Here is a 22,260-nt window from a genome sequence, read left to right on the forward strand (position 1 = left end):
GGTCCATCTCCCTTTGGAAGATGGAGACCCCGTTGTTGACGCCAAAGGGAACCCTAAGGAAGTGATAGAGGCGGCCGTTTGCCTCAAAGGCAGTATACTGGCGGTCCTCAGGGCGGATAGGGAGCTGGTGGTACGCTGATTTCAGGTCAATGGTCGAGAAGACGCGGTACTGCGCGATCTGGTTGACCATATCAGCTATGCGGGGGAGTGGGTAGGCGTCCAGCAGGGTGTAGCGATTTATTGTCTGGCTGTAGTTGATGACCAGGCGCTGCTTCTCGCCGGTCTTAACGACCACGACCTGGGCTCGCCAGGGGCTGGTGCTGCGCTCAATAATCCCTTCCTTCAGGAGCCGCTCCACTTCGGTTTTAATGAAAACCCTGTCCCCGGCACTGTATCGCCTGCTCTTTGTGGCGATGGGCTTACAGTCGGGGGTGAGGTTAGCAAACAGTGGTGGGGGGGGTGACTCTGAGTGTGGAGAGGTTGCACCTGGTGCGCGGCGGGCAATTTGGAAGCTGCTGGCTGCGGACTGTGAGTGGGGGTAGGGGTCCACCGTACGCCATCGTAACACTTTTAAGGTGGCACTGAAAATCTAACCCCAGCAGGACGGCAGCGCAGAGGTCGGGCAGGACCAGAAGTTTAAAATGATCGTACACAGTCCCGTCTACTACAAGTGTCACCATGCAGTAGCCGCCGATGTCCGCCGACTGGGACTCGGAGGCCATAGAAATCCGCTGGTGCGCAGGCAGGACTGGGAGAGAGCAACGCCGCACCGTGTCGGGGTGGATGAAGCTCTCCGTGCTCCCAGAGTCAAAAAGGCAGATTGTATCGTGACCATTTACCTTAATGTCCATTGTGGAACTGGCCAGCTGGTGCGGTCTCGCTTGGTCCAGTGTAACGGATGCCAGCGTAGGGGTCGGTGTATCAGATGAGGCGGTGTTGGGGGCCTGCTGCGTTCCGGCTGTCGTCCAAGATGGCGGCGTCCATGATCCCCATGTGGCTGGAGGCGTCCAAAATGGCTGCTGTACCGGTGGTTCGCACATGGCCGGGGAGGCCCAAGATGGCGGCCCGCATAGCCCACACGTGGCGCTGCTGGGGTTCGGGGTGGCTTTGGCCCTGCAGACGCTAGCGTAGTGTCCCTTCTTCCCGCAGCCCGAGCAGATCGCGTTTTTCGCCGGGCAGCGCGCTCTGGGGTGTTTTGCCTGGCCACAGAAGTAGCATTTCTGGCCTTGGGGCACTGCTGTCTGGCTTTGGGACACTGCTGCGGTAGTTGGGCCGTTACTGGGATGTGGCTGGGGTGGCACGGCGCTATGAGGCGGTCCTACCGTGTCCCAGGCTGTCATTCCCCGCAGCGTCCATGGTGCAGAGGAGTAGGCATCCATGCCCCGGTAGGCTGCATCCAATGATAGTGTGAGTTCAGAGGCCTTGTTGAGGTCGAGGTCACTCTGCTCCAACAGTCGCTGTCGGGTGTAATTGGATCTGTGGCCCGCTACAAAAGCGTCCCGGATAAGTTCCTCTGTGTACACGGCGGCCTTTACATCCTTACAACCACAGGCCCGGCCAAGCACAGACAGTGCCTGAAGGTATTCCACGGTCGATTCCCCAGGTTGTTGTTTACGACTCCCCAGAAGGTGCCTGGCGTACACTTCGTTCACTGGGCGCGTGTACTGGTCCTTGAGGAGCTTGATAGCGTCCGCGTACGAGGTTGCGTCTTGGATGACCGAGTACACTCGGTGGTTCACTTTGGAGGTCAGGACATCCAGTTTGTCCTCGTCCGATTTGATTGCTGCGGAGGCGGTCAGGAATTTTTCGAAACACTTAAGCCAGTGAGTAAACTTGGTGGATGAGTCTGCCTCCCGGTGATCTAAGTCCAGGCATGCTGGTGTGAGGATCTTCTCCATTATAAAAATTTTGTTAATAAAATTGATGCGCTATCAATTACTCATAAAAGACTGAGAGTTAAGAGAGTAACTAAAGGCTTTTATTAACAAAAGAATGAAGGTCTGCCTCGAGTGGTCGACCGGTCCAGAATACAAAGGGCTGGGGAGCAGTCACCTTTATACTAGGACTTGTGGGAGGAGTCAGCCGAGGCATGTCCAGGCATGTCCAGAGTGGAATACAAACAGTGGTTTACCACAATTTGTCAAACATGATTTCCCTTTCATAAAACCATACTGACTCTGCCTAATCATATTATGATTTTCTAAGTGCCCTGACACCACTTCCTTAACAATGGATTCCAGCATTTTCCCGACGACTGATATCAGGCTAACTGGCCTGCAGTTCACTGTTTTTTCTCTCCCTCCTTTCTTGAATAGTGGTGTTACATTTGCGACCTTCCAATCCGGTGGGACCATTCTAGAATCTAAGGAATTTTGGAAGATCAAAACCAATGCATCCACTATCTCTTCAGCCACCTCTTTTAGAACCCTAGGATGTAGGCCGTCAGTCCCATTAGTTTCTCTAGTACCTTTTCTCTACTTATATTAATTATGTTAAGTTCCTCACCCTCATTAAACCCTTGGTTCCCCACCATTTTTGGTATGCTTTTTGCGTCTTCTACTGTGAAGACAGATGCAAAATACGGTACAGAAGGAAGACATTCAGCCCATCGTGCCTGTGCCAGCTCTTTGGAAGAGCTATCCAATTAATCTCACTCCCTTGCTCTTTCCCCATAGTCCTTCAAAATTTTCACCCAAGTATTTATCTAATTTCCTTTTGAAGGTTGCTATTGACTCTGCTTCCACCACCCTTTCAGGTAGCGCATTCCAAATCACAACAACTCACTGTGTAAAAAAAAATCCTCATGTCACCTCTGGTTCTTTTGCCAATTACCTTAAATCTGTGTCCTCTGGTAACTGACCCTTCTGCTACTGGAAACAGTTTCACCTTATATACTCTTATCAAATCCATTCATGATTTTGAACACCTGTATCAAATCCCCCCATAACCTTCCCTACTCATAGGAGAACAACCCCAGCTTCTCCACGTAACTGAAGTCCCTCGTCCCTGGTACCATTCTAGTAAATCTCCTGCACCCTCTCTAAGGCCTTGACATCCTTCCAAAAGTGTGGTGCCCAGAATTGGCCACAATACTGCAGCTGGGGCCTAACCAGTGTTTTATAAAGGTTTAGCATAACTTCCTTGCTTTGTACTCTATGGTGGTGATTTTAACCCTACTCGCTCAGCAGAAACTTGGCAGGTGGGCAGTTAAAATCGCCCTCCCTGGCTCTTACCTGTCCGAAAGCCGCCATGATCATAACATCTGCAATTTTAACCTGCTCTCCTGAGCAGGAAGCAAGGACATGCACCTGGAGCCCACAGGATTCTTCTTTACATATGCATGGCGCGGCTGGTGACGTCATGGAGACTCAACTGTAATTTTAACTCAGGCCTGTGCGGGGAATCCACCTGGAGTTAAAATCAGGACCTATGCCTCGATTTATAAAGCCAAGGATCCCACGTTTTTTTTTAAACAGCCTTCTCTACTTGTCCTGCCACTTTCAAAGATTTGTGTACATATACCCCTAGATCTTTGTTCCTGCATCCACTTTAATGTTGTACCATTCAAAATGTCTCACTTCACACATCTGCATTAAATTTCAGCTGTCATGTGTCTGCCCATTTCACCAATCTGTCTATGTCCTTCTGAAGTCTATTACTATTCTCCTCATTGTTTACTGCATTTCTGAGTTTCATGTCAAGATTGTGGCCAGAGCCTCTGCAATTCCTCTTTATCTATTTTTATACTATCCAATATCTCTACTACCTCCTCCTTTACTGTGTCATTGGCAGCATCCTTTTCTCTAGTGAAGACAGATACAAGTACTCATTTAGTACCTCAACAATGCCCTCTGCCTCCACAAGATCATCTCCTTTTTGGACCATAATCAGCCCCCCACCCTCCTTTTACTATTTATTATGTTTCTAAAATACTTTTAGGTTCCTTTTTATGTTACCCGCTTATCTATTCTCATACTCTCTCTGCTCCTTTTACTTCATTTTTCAGTTCTCCTCTGTACTTTATGTACTCGGCTTGGTTCTCTACATTATTATATAAACCTGACTTTTGTCATAAGTATCCTTCTGTTTCATGTTAATCTCCGTAGTTTTATTAGTTTGATATTTAACGCGAATAAAACAGTCCAGGGAAACCTTTCATCAACAGGAGAGGGGGTTCTTTGACAGGCACATGAGGTGTCCTCATCAAACACAGGACCTCGAGTTCTGAAGATGCAAAGTTCTTGCCAAATGTACATGAAAGCAAACACTTCTGGATTGCAGCCCGTTGAAAGAACTGAAAGTCCTGCTGCTTGGACCCCTTTTTCAGGGCCACAGATTTCTTGCCACGCTTGTTATGAAACTGACAGATGGCCGAGTCAACTACAGGGGAAGCATGGGTAGGTCCAAGCTGGCATAGTAGACCCAGTACAGACAGCTTGCTTTGGCCTTGACAGAGAGCCATTAATCCATGTTGTTACAACACTCCCATTTATTCCACAATCATGGTGAAGAACCTTACAAAAGTCTAAACCAATAACTTCTTAAAGCTCCTAAAAAGAGACCTCCAACTTTGAGATAGAACTCTCCAAAAGGGCAAACCCAGCTTGAAAAATCTAGCAAGGTCTTGTGATAATTAAAAAAATCTTACTTCTCCTCCACCGTGTCTCCGAGGGTCTACCTGCTCTGAGGGTTCGATCTTGGCCTGGGCAATGAACAAAACTGCTTCAACGACAGGCAGAAAAATACCAACCATATAAACCATGGAGCACTTGACCCTGTGTTTGAAACCTTTAGATGTTCTAATTTTGCCTTATTAGTTGGAAAAACTGATTATTTTTCTAAATGAAAAGTAATTCTTCACATATAACCAATTCTGCATTCCTACCAGAGCCTTGCTTGAAGCGAGGGCTTGTCGGAGTATTGGGAAAACAGTGCTGTAGCCTACTGACTTGTTGTGAGTATAAGTTCAGTGAATATGCCCTATAAGCTAAATCACTTCACATAGGTAGAATGGGCCCATGTTCCAAATGGAGAAATGGCTGATATTAAAAAGATAAAGAGCTAATGTGGCGAATGAAATGGGCATTGATAGGCCTAATGCTCTTTCTAGAGAGAAGGAAAGAGTGCACCACAGATAATGGGGAAAAGAATAAACATGTCAAGCCAGGGGAGGTGTCTTTATATGGCACAGGTGGGAAGATCATGTGGACAATCTCAGGTCAAAACATCTTAAGAGATCAAATCTGCAGGCTTTCTCATTCTTGCTCTTATTTTTTTTAAATGGTTTGTCACAGTCTTCAGTAAAACTCCCAAACACTGCTACAGTATAGGATGTAATTTATACCTTATTGTTCATTGAAAATGAATTATCAAGTAAAACTCCTACCATAAACATAAGTCAGCATTTTTGACAGCCGAGAGCGAGAGTGACTACAATGCAAAGAAAATTGAATTTTAGGAAAGTAGGACCAAGCAGCCCTTGAGCCACCTTAAGTCAAGCTTGGGCATTCTGGAGGCCAAAACTCCCTTGCAGTGACTGGGTGCCTGAGTAGTAGATCTTCACAACAGATGTCATAGAATGTCAGGAGGCAAGAGACAAGTATCACAAATACATCTCTATTTCACTCTGCAAATTTTAAAAACAGAATCTACCAGAAATGCGGTGGCATTGAGTGGAGCGAGTTTGGTAAGTGGGAGAAAAGTCATTTAAGTGTATTTAGTGAATTTTAGTGAGTTAAAAAGTTAATTATTTGAAGTGAGTTTAATTTTTTAGTGTAAATTAAGCTGCTGGGGAGTTTAAACCGGAAGTAGAATCCGGGTATAAAAAGGGGCGGGACTAGTGTGGCAGCGCTGAGTGCAGTGGCATTGAGTGGAGCGAGAGTTTGGTAAGTGGGAGAGTTCAGGCAAGTGGGAGGTGAGGGGCTGTTTTTGCTCTGTTTTGTTCCCTACTCCCAGGCTTAGACAGCACTGCAGAAGCGGAGCAGCGAGACGAATCAACCTAACAGGCCCCACAGACAGCATTCAAAAGGGAGGTTGGTGATCAGCTGGTTGGTAGGTTCTCTTCCTTCTCTTTTATACCTTTAAGTTGGTAAGTCCTATTAAATAGTGGTGTGATATTATCATCTATATCCAGGCAGAGGGTTTCATAACTAATAATAAGAAATTTAATTAATTACATAGAATGGAGCAGGTGATGTGTTACTGTTGCGAGATGTGGGAGCCAGTGGACCCCATTGAGGCTCACGGTGATTACACTTGCGACAAGTGTTTGCTGCTAGAGGAACTCCGGCTCCGTATTGAGGTGCTTGAGACCGAGCTTCAGACACTGTGACACATCAGGGAGGGGGAGAAGTACCTGGACTCTATGTTTCAGGAGGTAGTCACGCCTATGAAATTAATTAATTCAGATGTAGTCCGTGGTCAGGGACAGGACGGTGTGACTATGAGTGAGGCAGGTACAGGGATCCAGGAGGTAGTGTTGAAGGAGCCGCAGCCCTTGCTCTTGTCAAACAAGTTTGAGATTCTTACTCCCTGTGAGGGCGGGAGTGGGGACTGCAGGGAGGATGAGCAACCTGGCCACAGCACCGTGGAACAGGGGGCCATTCAAGTGGGGGGAGTAAAAAGAAATGTTGTAGTGGTAGGGGATAGTATCATTAGGGGGATAGATAGGGTTCTCTGCAGTCGAGAGCGGGAGTCCCGAAGGCTGTGTTGCCTGCCCGGTGCCAGGGTTAAGGACATCTCTTCTGGGCTGGAAAGAAACTTGGAGTGGCAGGGGGAGGATCCAGTTCTCGTGGTCCATGTTGGTACAAACGACGTAGATAGGACAAGGAAGAAGGTTCTGTTAAAGGAGTATGAACAGCTAGGGGTCAAATTAAAAAACAGAACCTCAAGGGTAATAATCTCTGGATTATTACCTGAGCCACGAGCGAATTTGGCTAGGATAAATAAAATTAGAGAGTTAAATGCGTGGCTCCAAGACTGGTGTGGGAAAAATGGGTTTTGCTTCTTGGGACACTGGCACCAGTACTGGGACAGGAGGGAGCTGTTCCGTTGGGACGGACTTCACTTGGCCAGTGTTGGGACTAGAATCCTGGCGAATCATATAACTAGGGCTGTAGAGAGGGCTTTAAACTAATTAGTGGGGGGGGAGATTTCTAGAGAGCAAATAATAAAAATGACAATGGAGAAGGTCATAGACTTAGGTAGCAGTGGGGGAATTAAAAAACAGAACGTGTCAGGAAGGGACAGAAGGTATGGAGTAAAAGGTAAAGTAGTAAAAGGGGAAAAAGCAGGAACTAAGTGTCACAAAACATATTTGAAAGTTCTTTATCTGAATGCACGTAGCATTCGTAACAAAATGGACGAGTTAACGGCACAAATAACTACATATGGGTATGATCTTGTGGCCATTACAGAAACATGGCTGCAGGGTGACCATGACTGGGAATTAAACATACCAGGTTATTTAACAATCAGGAAGGACAGGCAGGAAGGGGAGGTGGGGTGGCTATGTTAATAAAGGAAGGAATCACTGTAATGCAGAGAAATGATATTGGGTTAAAGGATCAGGATAGTGAAAGAGTTTGGGTGGAGATAAGAAATAATAAGGGGAAAAAAACACCAGTGGGCGTAGTCTATAGGCCTCCGAACAGTTGCAACTCAGTTGGACGGAGTATTAATCAGGAAATAGTTGAGGCTTGTAATAAGGGAACAGCTATAATTATGGGGGATTTTAACTATCATATTAACTGGACAAATCAAATTGGGCATGGCAGCTTTGAGGATGAGTTCATTGAGTGTATTAGGGATGGGTTTCTTGAGCAGTATGTAACTGAACCGACCAGGGGGGCAAGCAACCTTAGATTTGGTCCTGTATAATGAGACAGGATTAATAAAAAATGTCCGAGTAAAGGATCCCCTTGGAATGAGTGACCATAACATGGTTGAATTCCATATTCAATTAGAGGGTGAGAAGGTTGGATCTCAAACAAGCGTGCTGAGCTTGAATAAAGGAGACTATGAAGGTATGAGAGCGGAATTGATTAGAGTGGACTGGGAAAATAGATTAAAGGGTAAGACGGTACATGATCAGTGGTGTATATTTAAGGAGTTATTTTACAACTTCCAAAAAAAATATATTCCACTGAGGAAAAAAGGGTGTAAAAGAAAAGATAGCCATCCGTGGCTAAGTAAAGTAATTAAGGATAGTATCCGACTAAAAACAAGGGCATATAAGGTAGCTAAATCTAGTGGGAGGATAGAAGATTGGGAAGTCTTTAAAAGACAGCAAAAAATAACTAAGATTGATTAAGAAAGGGAAGATAGATTATGAAAGTAAATTAGCAAAAAATATAAAAACAGATAGCAAAAGTTTCTATAGTTATATAAAAAGAAAAAGGGTGGCTAAAGTAAATGTTGGTCCCTTAGAGGATGAGACCGGGAAATTAATGGTGGGCAACATGGAGATGGCAAAAACGCTGAACAAATATTTTGTATCAGTCTTTACGGTAGATGACACTAAGAATATCCCAACACTGGACAAACAGGGGGCTCTAGGGGGGGGAGGAACTAAATACGATTAAAATCACTAAGGAAGTGGTACTTGGTAAAATAATGGGACTCAAGGCGGATAAATCCCCTGGACCTGATGGCTTACATCCTGGGGTCTTGAGAAAAGTGGCGGTAGGGATTATGGATGCATTGGTAATAATTTTCCAAAACTCCCTGGACTCAGCAAAGGTCCCGGCAGATTGGAAAACTGCTAATGTAACACCCTTATTTAAAAAGGGTAGTAGGCAGAAGGCTGGAAACTATAGACCTATTAGCCTAACATCTGTGGTTGGTAAAATGTTAGAGTCCATTATTAAGGAGACAGTAACGGGACATTTGGATAAACATAATTTAATAGGACAAAGTCAGCATGGTTTTATGAAGGGGAAGTCATGTTTGACAAATTTGCTTGAGTTCTTTGAGGAAGTAACATACAGGGTGGATAAAGGGGAACCAGTGGACGTAGTGTATTTAGACTTCCAAAAGGCATTTGACAAGGTGCCACACAAAAGATTATTGCTCAAGATAAAAAATCACGGGATTGGGGGTAATATTCTGGCATGGGTAGAGGATTGGCTATCTAACAGAAAGCAGAGTTGGGATAAATGGTCCATTCTCAGACTGGCAATCGGTAACTAGTGGTGTTCCGCAGGGGTCAGTGCTGGGTCCCCAACTCTTTACAATCTATATTAACGATTTGGAGGAGGGGACCGAGTGTAACATATCAAAAGTTTGCAGATGATACAAAGATGGGAGGGAAAGTAGTGAGTGAGGAGGACATAAAAAACCTGCAAAGGGACATAGACAGGCTAAGTAAGTGGGCAGAGATTTGGCAGATGGAATACAATACTGGAAAGTGTGAGGTTATGCACTTTGGCAGGAAAAATCGTAGAGCAAGTTATTATCTTAATGGCAAGAAACTGGAAAGTACTGTAGTAGAAAGGGATCTGGGGGTCTTGGTGCACGAAACTCAAAAAGTTAGTATGCAGGTGCAGCAAGTGATGAAGAAGGCCAATGGAATGTTGGCTTTTATTGCTAGGGGATAGAATATAAAAACAGGGAGGTATTGTTGCAGTTGTACAAGGTATTGGCGAGACCGCACCTGGAATACTGCATACAGTTTTGGTGTCCATACTTAAGAAAAGACATACTTGCTCTCGAGTCAGTACAAAGAAGGTTCACTCGGTTAATCCCGGGGATGAGGGGATGGACATATGAGGAGAGGTTGAGTAGATTGGGACTCTACTCATTGGAGTTCAGAAGAATCGGAGGCGATCTTATTGAAACATATAAGATTGTGAAGGGGCTTGATCGGGTGGATGCGGTGAGGATGTTCCCAATGATGGGTGAAACTAGAACTAGGGGGCATAATCTTAGAATAAGGGGCTGCTCTTTCAAAACTGAGATGAGGAGAAACTTCTTCACTCAGAGGGTAGTGGGTCTGTGGAATTTGCTGCTCCAGGAAGCTGTGGAAGCTACATCATTAAATAAATTTAAAACAGAAATAGACAGTTTCCTAGAAGTAAAGGGAATTAGGGGTTACGGGGAGCGGGCAGGAAATTGGACATGAGTCTAGGTTCGGAACGGTCATGGCCCTGTGGGCGGCGGAGTGGGCCCAGGGGCCGTGTAGCCTGGTTCTGCTCCTACTTCTTGTGTTCTAATTCTGTGTTAGATTTCAGGAGATGGTTCTATTCCTGTTCCTGGCTGGGGTGGAGATCACCTTTTACAGAAGGTAAGTACTGTAGAAATTATAGGGACAGAGTGATCTCCTGGACGAGTTTCGATCGCCTAGATGGGTCGGAGAGGAATTTCCCAGATTTTTTCTCCCAAATTGGCCATTGGGTTTTTTATCTGGTTTTTCGCCTCTCCCAGGAGATCACATGGGTTCAGGAGGGATGTAGAGTGATAGTAGATTTGAGGTTAGGATCAGATCAGCCATGATCTTATTGAATGGTGGAACAGGCTCGAGGGGCTGATTAGCCTACTCCTGCTCCTATTTCTTATGTTCTTATGTAAACAGTGGCCTTAGATTTAACCAAGGTTAGATCAGGTGGCAAATGCCTGGTATGCATCGATCCAAAATGATGCCAGACAATAGTGTGGAAACTAAGGACCTCTAAGGATTGTGAAAGTAGTGATAAAAACAAAACCACAAAATGGTGCAAACAAAACCAATAAATGATTAAAACAATTTCTGGTGCAGGAAACCACCTGCTGCTGGGGAGCAGGGATAGAAATGAAGCACTTGCATTTATATAGCGCCTTTCAGAATCTCAGAATGTCCCAAAGTGCTTCACAGACAATTAAGTACATTTGTAGTGTAGTCACTTTGTAATGTTGGGAAACACAACAGCTAATCTGTGCACAGAAATATCTCACAAACAGCAGTGAGCTGAATGACCAGGTAATTTGTTAAATTGTGTTGGTTGAAAGATAAATGTTGCCCAGGACACCAGGAGAACGTCCCTTCGAATAGTACCATGGGATCTTTTACATCCACCTGAGAGGGCAGATAGGACTTCGGTTCAATGTATCATCTGAAAGAAAGCACCTCCAACAGTGCAGTACTCCCTCGTTACTGCATTGAAGTGTCATCCTGGCTTACTGCTGAAGAGGAGCTTCAACCCACAACCTTCTGACTCAAAAGACGAAAGGTTTTTTTATTCGTTCATGGGATATGGGCGTCACTGGCAAGGCCAGCATTTATTGCCCATCCCTACTTGGCCTTGAGAAGGTGGCGATGAGCTGCCTTCTTGAACCGCTGCAGTCCGTATGGTAAAGGTACTCCATAGTGCTATTAGGGAGGGAGTTCCAGGATTTTGGCCCACTGACGATGAAGGAACGGCGATATATTTCCAAGTCAGGATGGTGTGCAACATAGAGGGAAACTTGGAGGTGACGGTGTTCCCATGCGCCTATTGCCCTTGTCCTTCTAGGTGGTAGAGGTCACGGGTTTGGGGGGTGCTGTCGAAGAAGCCATGGCGAGTTGCTGCAGTGCATCTTGTAGATGGTACACACTGCAGCCAGGGTGCGCCAATGGTGCAGGGAGTGAATGTTTAAGGTGGTGGATGGGGTGCCAATCAAGCGGGCTGCTTTGTCCTGGATGGTGTCGAGCTTCTTGAGTGTTGTTGGAGCTGCACTCATCCAGGCAAGTGGAGAGTATTCCATCACACTCCTGACTTGTGCCTTGTAGATGGTGGAAAGAATTTGGTGAGACACTCATTGCAGAATACCTAGCTTCTGACCTACTCTTGTTGCCACAGTTTCATGTGGCTGGTCCAGTTAAGTTTCTGGTCAATGGTGACCCCCCAAGGATGTTGATGGTGGGGGATTCGGTGATGCCGTTGAATGTCAAGGGGTTAGACTCTCTCTTGCTGGCGAGTCATTGCCGGGCACTTATGTGGCGCAAATGTTACTTGCCACTTATCAGCCCAAGCTTGAATGTCGTCCAGTCTTGCTGCATGTGGGCATGGACTGCTTCATTATTTCAGGAGTTGTGAATGGAATTGAACACTGTGCAATCATCAGCAAACATCCCCACTTCTGACCTTATGATGGAGGAAAGGGCATTGATGAAGCAGCTGAAGATGGTTGGGTTGAGGACACTGCCCTGAGGAACTCCTGCAGCGATGCCCTGGGGCTGAGATAATTGGCCTCCAACAACCACAACCATCTTCTTTTGTGCTAGGTATGACTCCAGCCAGTGGAGTTTTCCCTCTGATTCCCATTGACTTCAATTTTACAAGGGCTCCTTGATGCCACACTCAGTCAAATGCTGCCTTGATGTCAAAGGCAGTCACTCTCACCTCACCTCTGGAATTCAGCTCCTTTGTCCATGTTTGGATCAAGGCTGTAATGAGGTCTGGAGCAGAGTGCTCCTGGCAAATACAATTCTGCTGCTGATGGCCCACAGCGCCTCATGGATGCCGTTTTGAGCTGCTAGATCTGTTCTGAATCTATCCCATTTAGTATGGTGTCCTCAGTGTGAAGACGGGACTTCATCTCTGCAAGAACTGTGCGGTGGTCACTGCTACTAATACTGACATGGACAGTTGCATCTGCGACAGGTAGCTTGGCGAGAACAAGGTCAAGTAGGTTTTTCCCCTCGTGTTGGTTTTCTCACCACCTCCCGCAGGCCCAGTCTGGCAGCTATGTCCCTCAGGACTCGGTCAGTAGTGGTGCTACCGAGCCACTCTTGGTGCTGGACATTGAAGTTACCCACCCAGAGTACATTCTGTGCCCTTGCTACCCTCAGTGCTTCATCCAAGTGGTGTTCAACATGGAGGAGTACTGATTCATCAGCTGAGGGAGGGCGGTAGGTGGTAATCAGCAGGAGGTTTCCTTGCCCATGTTTGACCTGAAGCCATGAGACTTTATGGGGTCCGGAGTCAATGTTGAGGACTCACAGGGCCACTCCCTCCCAACTGTATACCATTGTTCTGCCACCTCTGGTGGGTCTGTCCTGCTGGGACAGGACATACACAGGGATGGTGATGGAGGAGTCTGGGACATTGGCTGAAAGGTATGATTCTGTGCGTATGACTATGTCAGGCTGTTGGCTTGACTAATCTGTGGGACAGCTCTCCCAATTTTGGCACAATGTGCCAGATGTAAGTGAGGAGGACTTTGCAGGGTCGACTGGGCTGGGTGTGCCTTTGTTGTAGGTCAATGCCGGGTGGTTTGTCCAGTTTTATTATTGTTTTTCGTAGCGGTTTTGTTACAACTGAGTGGCTTGCTAGGCCATTTCAGAGGGCAGTTAATGGGTTTGGAGTCACATATAGGCCAGACCAGGTAAGGACGGCAGATTTCCTTCCCTAAAAGACATTACTGAACCAGATGGGTTTTTAGAACAATCCGGTAGTTTCATGGTCACCATTACTTTTTATTCCAGATTTATTTAATTGAAGGGATTTGAACTCATGTCTCCAGATCATTAGTCCAGGCTTCTGGATTACTAGTCCAGTAACCTAACCACTATGCTACCATAGTCCTTTGGTACTACTGAGCCAAGGCCTAGGGAAACAAAACTGAAGTTTGGCCTTAGTTTGAGGTTATATGATTGGATGGAGTAAGGCCAGGTGATGCCCGTTGTGATTTCCCTCCCTCTTCCACCTTCCCCACAGGGCGGATGGTCATTTTTAGTTGTACGTAGAGGTTGAACAAATGAGCAAAAGCAATCTTCCCATATGCTATTTAAACATGGCAGTGCCACATGAGAAAATTGTAAAGCTGTAAAGAAGCCTTGTGATATTTGGATTTTAATACTGAAGCTACTGCATGAAAGCTGTGAAGTAGGCAAGCAACAAATTAAAACTATTTCTAAGTGGGAAATCTCATCGATCATGAAGGTGACTTGTTTCTGCCCCATTAATACTAATCTATTAATATTTTGTCTCTAATATTGGTATCAAGCCCTTACTTGTGACAGTTGCCTATAAGTATTTGGACCTTGGCACAACTTTAATCTGACACTAACATGGCTGTCTCAAGTCTGGTAATATCCAGCCTTTGCTTGCATTATGAAGCCAGTATAGTCATTGCAGTAAATGTGTCTGCATTCCAGTGTGGCTTTGACTGTAACTGGAAACCATCACTCCACAAATGGGCATGAAATCTGTGTCACAGAAAACTAAATCAGATATACTAGGGACATAAAAGCCCAGATCATAAAACAGTCATACTGGAGTATACTGTACAAGTGTAGAAAAATAATGGAAGTATTTAAAGTACTAACAGCAGTACATCAGAAAATGAAAAAACACACAAGGCATGACTGTTGTCCACAGTTTGATATCATGATCATTACTCCTTAAATATGCCCGAGGAGATCGCTGCAGGAGTTTAATATTACACAGGACCATTTACATCCACCTGAGCAAGTAGGCAGGGCCTTGATGGCACCTCCAACAATGCAGCATTCCCTCAGTACTGCACTGAAGGATCAACTTAGATTATGTATTCATGTCTGTAATGGGGCTTGAACCCACAAGCTTCTGACTCAGAGGGGAGAGTGCTGCCAACTGAGCCAAACTGAGACTGAAGTACTGGGATCTTAGGCCACTGCCCACTTTTTTGCCAAAGACAATATTGAGAAATGGCAACATTTACATCTAAGGAACATATATGAAGATTGTTCAGGCACTCAAAATCTTAGAAGTAGGAAAAGTGACAACAGTTGATATGTGGAGGATTACCCATGTTCAAAGAATGACAATGACATATCAAAGGCAATAGCAAAATACTGCGGATGCTGGAAATCTGAAATAACAACAGAAAATGCTGGAAACACTCAGCAGGCCAGGCAACATCCGTGGAGAGAGAAACAGAGTTAACGTTTCAGGTCTGGGACCCTTCATCAGAACTGGAAAAGGCTAGAAATGTAACAGATTTTAAGCAGGTGCAGAGGCAGGGAAAGGGGGAGGGGAGGAAGGAACATTCTGTGCTAGGGTAGGAGGCAGGAGAGATTAAATGTTGCAAATGGGGATGGCAGAATCATAAACAGCCTGAAAATGGGGGCAGTGGTTACAGTCTGAAATTGTTGAACTCAATGTTGAGTCCAGAAGGCTGTAAAGTGCCTAACTGAAAGATGAGGTGCAGCTGAACCTGATGCTTTCCTGATTCTTAGTGGTTGATACTCTATATATTAGAACAGGTCCATTGTCAACAGAGACAAATCAAAGGGGAAGTGGATTCTTAAATGGCTTGGTGTAAAGTAGCCCAATAAGAGCAATATGACCCTCCACCCTTTATTACACAAGCATTACAACTGTGGGCCAATTCTTGGACCTTTGACAAAGAAAGCTTGCACGGTGAACTCAACTTACAAGAGGCATGGTTGTTAAAAGTGTGCCAAGGCACAAAACTTGTAAGCAACGGTCACAAGGGCTTGATGCCAACTGTGGTTCTAGGGTTCTGAGAGCTATAATTTTTTTTACAATATACAATGTTCCAAGCATTCTGAATCAGACTGTCCCAGAACTGTGGAACTTAGTTTCAATCCCTTGATGTTAGTTGATACCACAGTAGAGTTAACTCCAAGACTAACATCAGTCAAGACAAAATCTGAAGCAGTCAAATCACATGCATCAATTGGAACAGAGGCACTGATCAGTAGTCAGTATCATAGATAGGGTAGGCAATACCTTGGTACATGTGCTGACAGACACCCTCTGAGAAGGACAATAGCTCGAGTAAACTTAGCAGACCTTTCTGATTAACAACAGAAAATGCTGGAAAAACTCAGCAGGCCAGGCAACATCCGTGGAGAGAAATTAGAGCTGACGTTTCGGGTCGAAACCCTTTTTCAAAACAGGGTTTTACCCAATAGGAGAAAAGCAGCAGAGTTATGAGAATCTACATCTGCGGCCAGCAGTGTCCAAGTATTTATCATCCTGAACTGTCAGGTCAAGACAACAATGCCTGGTGAAAGAAAAGCATGTATACCAGGTCTCTGCTTTAGCAAGTGGACTTTAGAGGAACCTTCAAACCAATCCAAGAAATGTTATGTTTTTCTGGTGGGTGATGCCCTGCCAGGACAGATACTCCACTACAACAACAACTTGCATTTATATAACACCTTTAATGTAGTAAAACGTCCCAAGGCGCTTCACAGGAGTATTATAAGACAAAAAATTTGACACCAAGCCACATAAAGGGAAATTAGGGCAGGTGACCAAAAGCTTTGTCAAAGAGGTAGGTTTTAAGGAGTGTCTTAAAGGAGGAAAGAGAGGTAGAGAGGTTTAGGCAGGAAGTTCCAGAGCTTAGGCAACAGAAGGCATGGCCACCAATGGTTGAGTGATTATAATCAGGGGTGCTCAAGAGGGCAGAATTAGAGGAGCGCAGATATCTCGGGGGCGGGGGGGGGGGGGGGTTGGTGGCTGAAGGGGATTACAGAGATAGGGAAGGGCGAGGCCATGGAGGGATCTGAAAACAAGGATGAGAATTTTGAAATTGAGGCGTTGCTTAACCGGGGGCCAATGTAGGTCAGCAAGCACAGGGGTGATGGGTGAACAGGACTTGGTGTGAGTTAGGACACGGGCAGCCAAGTTTTGGATTACCTCAAGTTTACGTAGGGTAGAATGTGGGAGGCCAGCAAGGGGTGTGTTGGAATGGTCAAGTCTAGAGGTAACAAAGGCATGGATGAAGGTTTCAGCAGCGGATGAGCTGAGGCAGGGGTGTAGACGGGCGATGTTACAGAGATGGAAATAGACAGTCTTAGTTATGCTGCGGATAACCAAATTTACTAACTTGTTTGGTAAAGACTTTACCTAAGGGCCTTTTCCCCAAATGAAACAAGTGCCTGGATTGACAAAGATTCTTTGTCCTATTTATTCATGTCTTAGTGCCCTTTAAACACTAATTACGGGGGAAATGTAAGATTTGTAGAACCAGTTTAGGAAAATCACAGGCCAAGACTGTAATCTGCACATGAATAAAGGGTTTCATATTGCCTTGTGTGGAGTTGTCACTTTCTCTTCTTCACTTTACACAGGAGACTGCAAACTAATACTGCAAACACTGAATCAGCAGAAGCCTAACTATATTGTTCTAGGATTCCACAGAGAACACAGGGATTTTTGTCTGGGATGTGAAGGGGACACAAAATGCCAGAAAAAATAAGTAAGGGGTCATTTTCCAAATTTGGTTTCCAGCAGGGAGCCTCACCTGCCAAGGGCACATATTGGAAATCTGAGTGTGCACTGCCCGGGAGTTTCCAACCATATTTTAAATGATCAGAAAATGCTGTCATGTACCCCTGAATTTCCAAAATATGTCTAAGGGGTGAGGCCCCTTATCAGGAGTGCAAAGTCAGAAAATTACCCCATTTAATGTCATGGGTAATTGCTTAAACTCATTATTTTACTCCCTCCTGGCACTCATCCACCAATCTGTTTCACCTCAGATACATACATATTCTAATCACTAGCTGGAGCAGGTTACCAGAGAGGGGCGTTAAGGCAAGGACACTGGACTTCATTAAGAAAAGACAGTTGGATGCCATAATGAAAGACAGTAGGGTGAGATCAAAGGGCCTGAATGGTCGTCTTCACCCAGACCTACCTTGTGATGATCCCACTTCCACTGGGTTAAAACAGCCTGTGAATCAGCAGTGATAATGACCAAACGGCTCTACACTGACACCAGTTTCTGCTCGTACTATCATAAGCAACTTACACACACTGCTTTTGGGATATTACTGCAAGTTTCTGTAACATTTGATTAAGAAACTTCCACTCAGTTGCTTCCCTCTCGACCCAATCAAGAGTTGATTGGCTGCATACAGTAACATTTCTGTGGTAAGATTTACCTGCTCAAATTCTGGCCAAAGCTGCTGGGGTGGTCTTGTTTTCCACAAAGTACCATCCTGCCACTTGTGAGGATCCTCACAATGTGAGAAGTTATGGACAACAGTAACATCATTTTTCACTTGTTTCCTTCCACATTGCTTCTCCAATCTCCATTTTACAGGCTCTCCGCTGTCCTCTGAATTCATCTGATAGCCAGCATTTTCCACACTAAGTAACTCTTCTATAGTGTTAAGCTCTCCGCTGTAAAAGGCTGCTGGCTGCAGAGTGCACAAACTAGTCGGCGACTCCTTCTCTGAGCTAAGTGCACAGGAGCAGATTTCAGACTTTCTGCCACTCACAACATGATCATTTCTGTTAGTCTTAGTAAAATAGTTCTGGAGGTCACCTACTACAACCACTTCATTGCTGGTATCTAGCTTTGCTACTGAGGACTCACTGGCCAGAATAGGCCACAGTGTTTTATCAGTTTTTGCCACTGTATTCCCCAATCCTGTTCTCATTCTTGCAACAAGAGTGGAGTTCCTAGAGTCTCTGCTGTCTGCATTTTTAGAACTGGATTCATGCAAGCTGGAGTCACTCAAAAAGGAAAGGAGACTGATATCACTGCTCGAACTTTCATCATATGACGTAAACCTGCCGTCTTTGCTATTGGCAGGTGATGAACTAACGTCATCAATACTGGAAGCATCATCTCTCTCCATATAATGGCTGAGGCACAAAGGAACTGATGACCATTTATTAAGTCTTGGGGATGGTGGTGGACAGCTATCCATACTTGAGCTTTCTGAGTCACTGCCTCTGTGCTTGATCTGAAGCTCATAATGTAATAAACTAAACTCTTCGAAACACAAACTTCCATCGCCATCGGTGTCTCTGCCAGTCCAGGAACTAATCTGGTTTTCACTTTTGTGATGCTTTTGTCTATCTTTGCATAAACTCAAATTTAGCCCTGTGTCAGTCTCACTACCTTTGTCTCCACCGACTGACTGAAATGACATTGGCAATTCAGTGGTGAGCCACTGGGGTGTAGAATCGACTTGCTTTACAGTGCAGGACTCCAATTTATCATTGTCTATCTGTTCACTTCTCTGAAATCTGACCAGTGTTGTACCCAACTGGTCACTCATATGTTGTTTACCAGAATCCTGCAGATGCAGGGGATTGCTGCCTAACTGCAACACTGCTGAACAGGTCCCGTCTCTCTCTCTGGTGTCCATGCTGTATGCCTGCTGTAAAAATGAGTTAGATTTGTTAAGAAGCCATTGATTGCAATATTTCTACTGAAATAACGGTAAAAAGAATCAGCTAGCATTCCTTTTCTTAAAAAAAAGTTAGATTACCTACATTGTATCGTCTTCATTCCTTGAGTTGAAGCTTTTTCCCCATGCCTCTAGATATGAAGATAACCCTACAAGGTATGTAATCAATGTTTTTCCTTCATTTCAGCAGCTTCACACTAGAATAATCACTTGTTGGCCGTATGCTTTTGGAGGGTGCTGAAATGAAGACTGCTTAAAGAACAATATAGGTTCAGAAAAGTCCTAAAGGCATAAATATCCCTGAAAAGTAACTGGATTTAACCCAAAAAAAATGTTGCTGTGATTCCAATGATTTGTTAAATGGAGCACAACAGCCCTCTGGCTTAATATGTGGTATGTGGGTCAATGTTTTCCCTTACACACTTTGGCCAGATACTGTAAGGGAAAAAATTCTATTTCAGTGATACGTGGCAGGCAGGAAGCATGTACTGGGAGATTCTGCACCTCCAGTCTGCGACTTCCCATCCATTAAATTAATAGATGGAGAATCGGGGATGGGGAATGTGGAATTTACCAGTATGAGTGCCTCGCCTGCGTCAAGATTGCTGTAGTGGAAGTCTAGGAGTAACACAACAACCTTTTGTTTCTGTATAAACAGTGTTTCTGCAGTTTAAAAATGCCCTCTCCCATCAGCAAACACAATACAGGAAACTTTTTTTTATCCGGCACCGACGTGGTGCCAGTTCATCAAAAATTCCGGATAACCGAAAGCTATAGTAAAAGATACGGAGCCGAGAGCTCTGTATAAAGCAACAGACCCTGTTGCTTAGCAACAGGTTCAGAACAATGGCCACAAGTTCCAAGCATCTCTGTAGCTTAGCAACAGCTGCAGCCACACCCTTGCACAGCAACAGATCGAGGAAGGCAAGTAATAAAACTTACCTGAACCTACTCGAATTTTGCTGGTTAACCGAGATTTCCGGTTTTTTAGGTGCCAGTAAATTGGAAGTTTCCTGTAGGTATATAGGAACAAGAATATGCCATTCAGCTCCTCAAGCTGGTTCCTCCATTCAGTTAGATCATGGCTGACCTGTACCTCAACTCTATTTACCCATCTTTGCTCCATATCCCTAATAGCCTTACCCAACAAAATCTATCGATCGCAGACTTGAAAATTTCGATTGACCCAGAATCCTCGGCCTTTTGGGGAGAGAGTTCCAGATTTCCATTACCCTTCCTGAATGGCATGGTGCCCAGAACTGAGCACAGTGCTCCTCCACAGATTCTAGTCTCTCACCATTAAGAAATATTCCAACTTGTCTTTCACAGATCCAAAGTGGAGGATCTGACACTTCCCCACATTGAACACCATCTGCCATTGTTTGGCCAGTCACTTACTCTGTCTATGTCCCTTTGTAATGTCCTGATCTACAGAACTTACTGTGCCTCCTAACTTAATGTAATATGCAAACTTGAATATACAATCCTCTATTCCTTCATCTAGGCCCCCCTTTCCCTCCTGCTCCCTGTCCCTCTCCACGCCCCACCCCCACCACTCCCAACCAAAAGGTCAGCAGCTGTCTTTTTCCCAGGGCTCTATCAACACTGCTCCGGAAATGGCCACTAGATGCAAGGAGAGAAATGCAGGCTCAGGATCATATATTGTTTTGATTCCCACCTCCATCATATATGGGATGTCATAGCTCCACTCCTGGTGTAGAGCCTTGACAGTGAATGTAGGTCAGAAAATCAGCACTATAATGTTGTAGCCCTAAATCCGCTACTGTGCTTGAGACTGGCGAAGCTCTGTGCTGGAAGCAGAACTTCACAAAGTTACCCCCATACTGTATGAAAAAATTAGCAAGTGTGGTTCACAGTTTGTGGGCAGGTGCAAGACTCGGAGTTGCTGAGACCTGCTGGAACTCTATTCAGTACCAGGAAAGATTACCCAGCTGCTGAAGGAGACAGAGGGGAACAAAGCCTTCTTGAGGACAGGATGAAAAATGTCAAAATTATTTAAAGAAAGACAGGAATCCATCAGGACTGCACCTTGTCGTTGGCGGATACAGAGCTGGATGTTCAAAGAAGTGAGGACTCAAAGATAAAAATAACAGCCATACTATGAGAAGCACAGAAAGTTGAAAGTAGAAATTGACGGTGAGTAAGTGGAAGTGGTGGAGGAGTGTGGATTGCTTGGAAGTTGTAAGTTCAATGGAGGAGGTTGTGAGAAAGTTAAGAGACATATTGCTCTTTTAGAAGCAGTTTTGAAGGAATCTGAAAACCATTCAGGATGCGAGATTTATAATGGGAAGTAAAAAGGAAAACTTATATCCTGCTGAGACAGATCCTGATAAAGGTATAGAAGAGGAGGTTGGATGTTTCATGAACACAATGTGTAAGAAGGATGTTGGGCATCAGCAGAGAGCTGATTGATCAATATCTACTTCATATTGCTTCAGAAGTATGCCTGATTTGTGACCTATTCCAGAATGTTGTGTGGGATCCAGAGGCCACCAACATCTTCTCCAACCTGTAAAAGCCAAAGGACAATATAACTAAGCCAATGGATCTTTATGGAGGTATTTCTCAGAATGTTCCCTGCTAATGAGCAATTCCCAATCTGACCTGGCATAGCTGTTGGAGGAATCAAATTTCGACATCCTTGCAGGCAGGTCCGCCATCCAGAGAATGAATCTATCACATTGAGCTCTTGTGCTAAGTTTAGAGCTGGCTTAGCACTTTGAAAAGTTAACAAATGTAACACAGCACAAACAATAAGGATCCATGACATTCAGTGCAGATTTTAGAACTGGTGGATGGCATCAGCTGGTGGTCAAGGCAGGGCTGAATGAAGGCAGTACACCCTGCTTGTGTAGGGCCAATACCCATGGTGGTGTCTATATGATTCAAAGAATCATTCTGAGAACAAAGAAAATACATTTCAAGAAAACTTTTCTCTACATGGTCAAGAGCGCAGATCTCTTTGGCAGGCTGCAAAAATAAAGACATCTTCTGCATCTGACTCGGTCTGATCAGTAGCCTTGTAGATCTGGAGACTAGAGAAGGATGGCCTACCTCAAGGCAGGGTCTAGCCTCTTCAAGATCATGAATAATTGTTTAGAATACAAGATTTTACATCTACA

General features: G+C 44.9%; 1 protein-coding gene across 11 annotated transcripts in view; it reads right to left on the bottom strand.

The window, feature by feature from the left end:
• Positions 1-22,260, bottom strand: part of LOC147110722 (uncharacterized) — a 72,769-nt gene that overhangs the window by 11,635 nt on the left and 38,874 nt on the right. For 5 of the 11 annotated variants that reach the window (XR_015079975.1, XM_086000963.1, XM_086000964.1 and 2 more), the window contains 2 exons: positions 17,858-19,087; positions 4,649-4,702 (listed from right to left, as the gene is read on the bottom strand). The exons of 4 other annotated variants lie outside the window; for them this stretch is intronic. Coding sequence is in view for 6 of the 7 variants with exons in the window: in XM_086000963.1 (XP_085857089.1) it covers positions 4,649-4,702; positions 17,858-19,087 (1,284 nt within the window). In the remaining variant the exon portion in view is untranslated. The remainder of the gene's footprint in view (positions 1-4,648; positions 4,703-17,857; positions 19,088-22,260) is intronic. 2 more of the 11 variants (XM_086000961.1, XM_086000968.1) reach the window with 2 other exon arrangements.

The sequence above is a fragment of the Somniosus microcephalus genome, chromosome 11, assembly GCF_052327205.1.
Source record: "Somniosus microcephalus isolate GS21.2 chromosome 11, FLI_Smic_1.0, whole genome shotgun sequence".
In the NCBI taxonomy this organism is placed as follows: domain Eukaryota; kingdom Metazoa; phylum Chordata; class Chondrichthyes; order Squaliformes; family Somniosidae; genus Somniosus; species Somniosus microcephalus.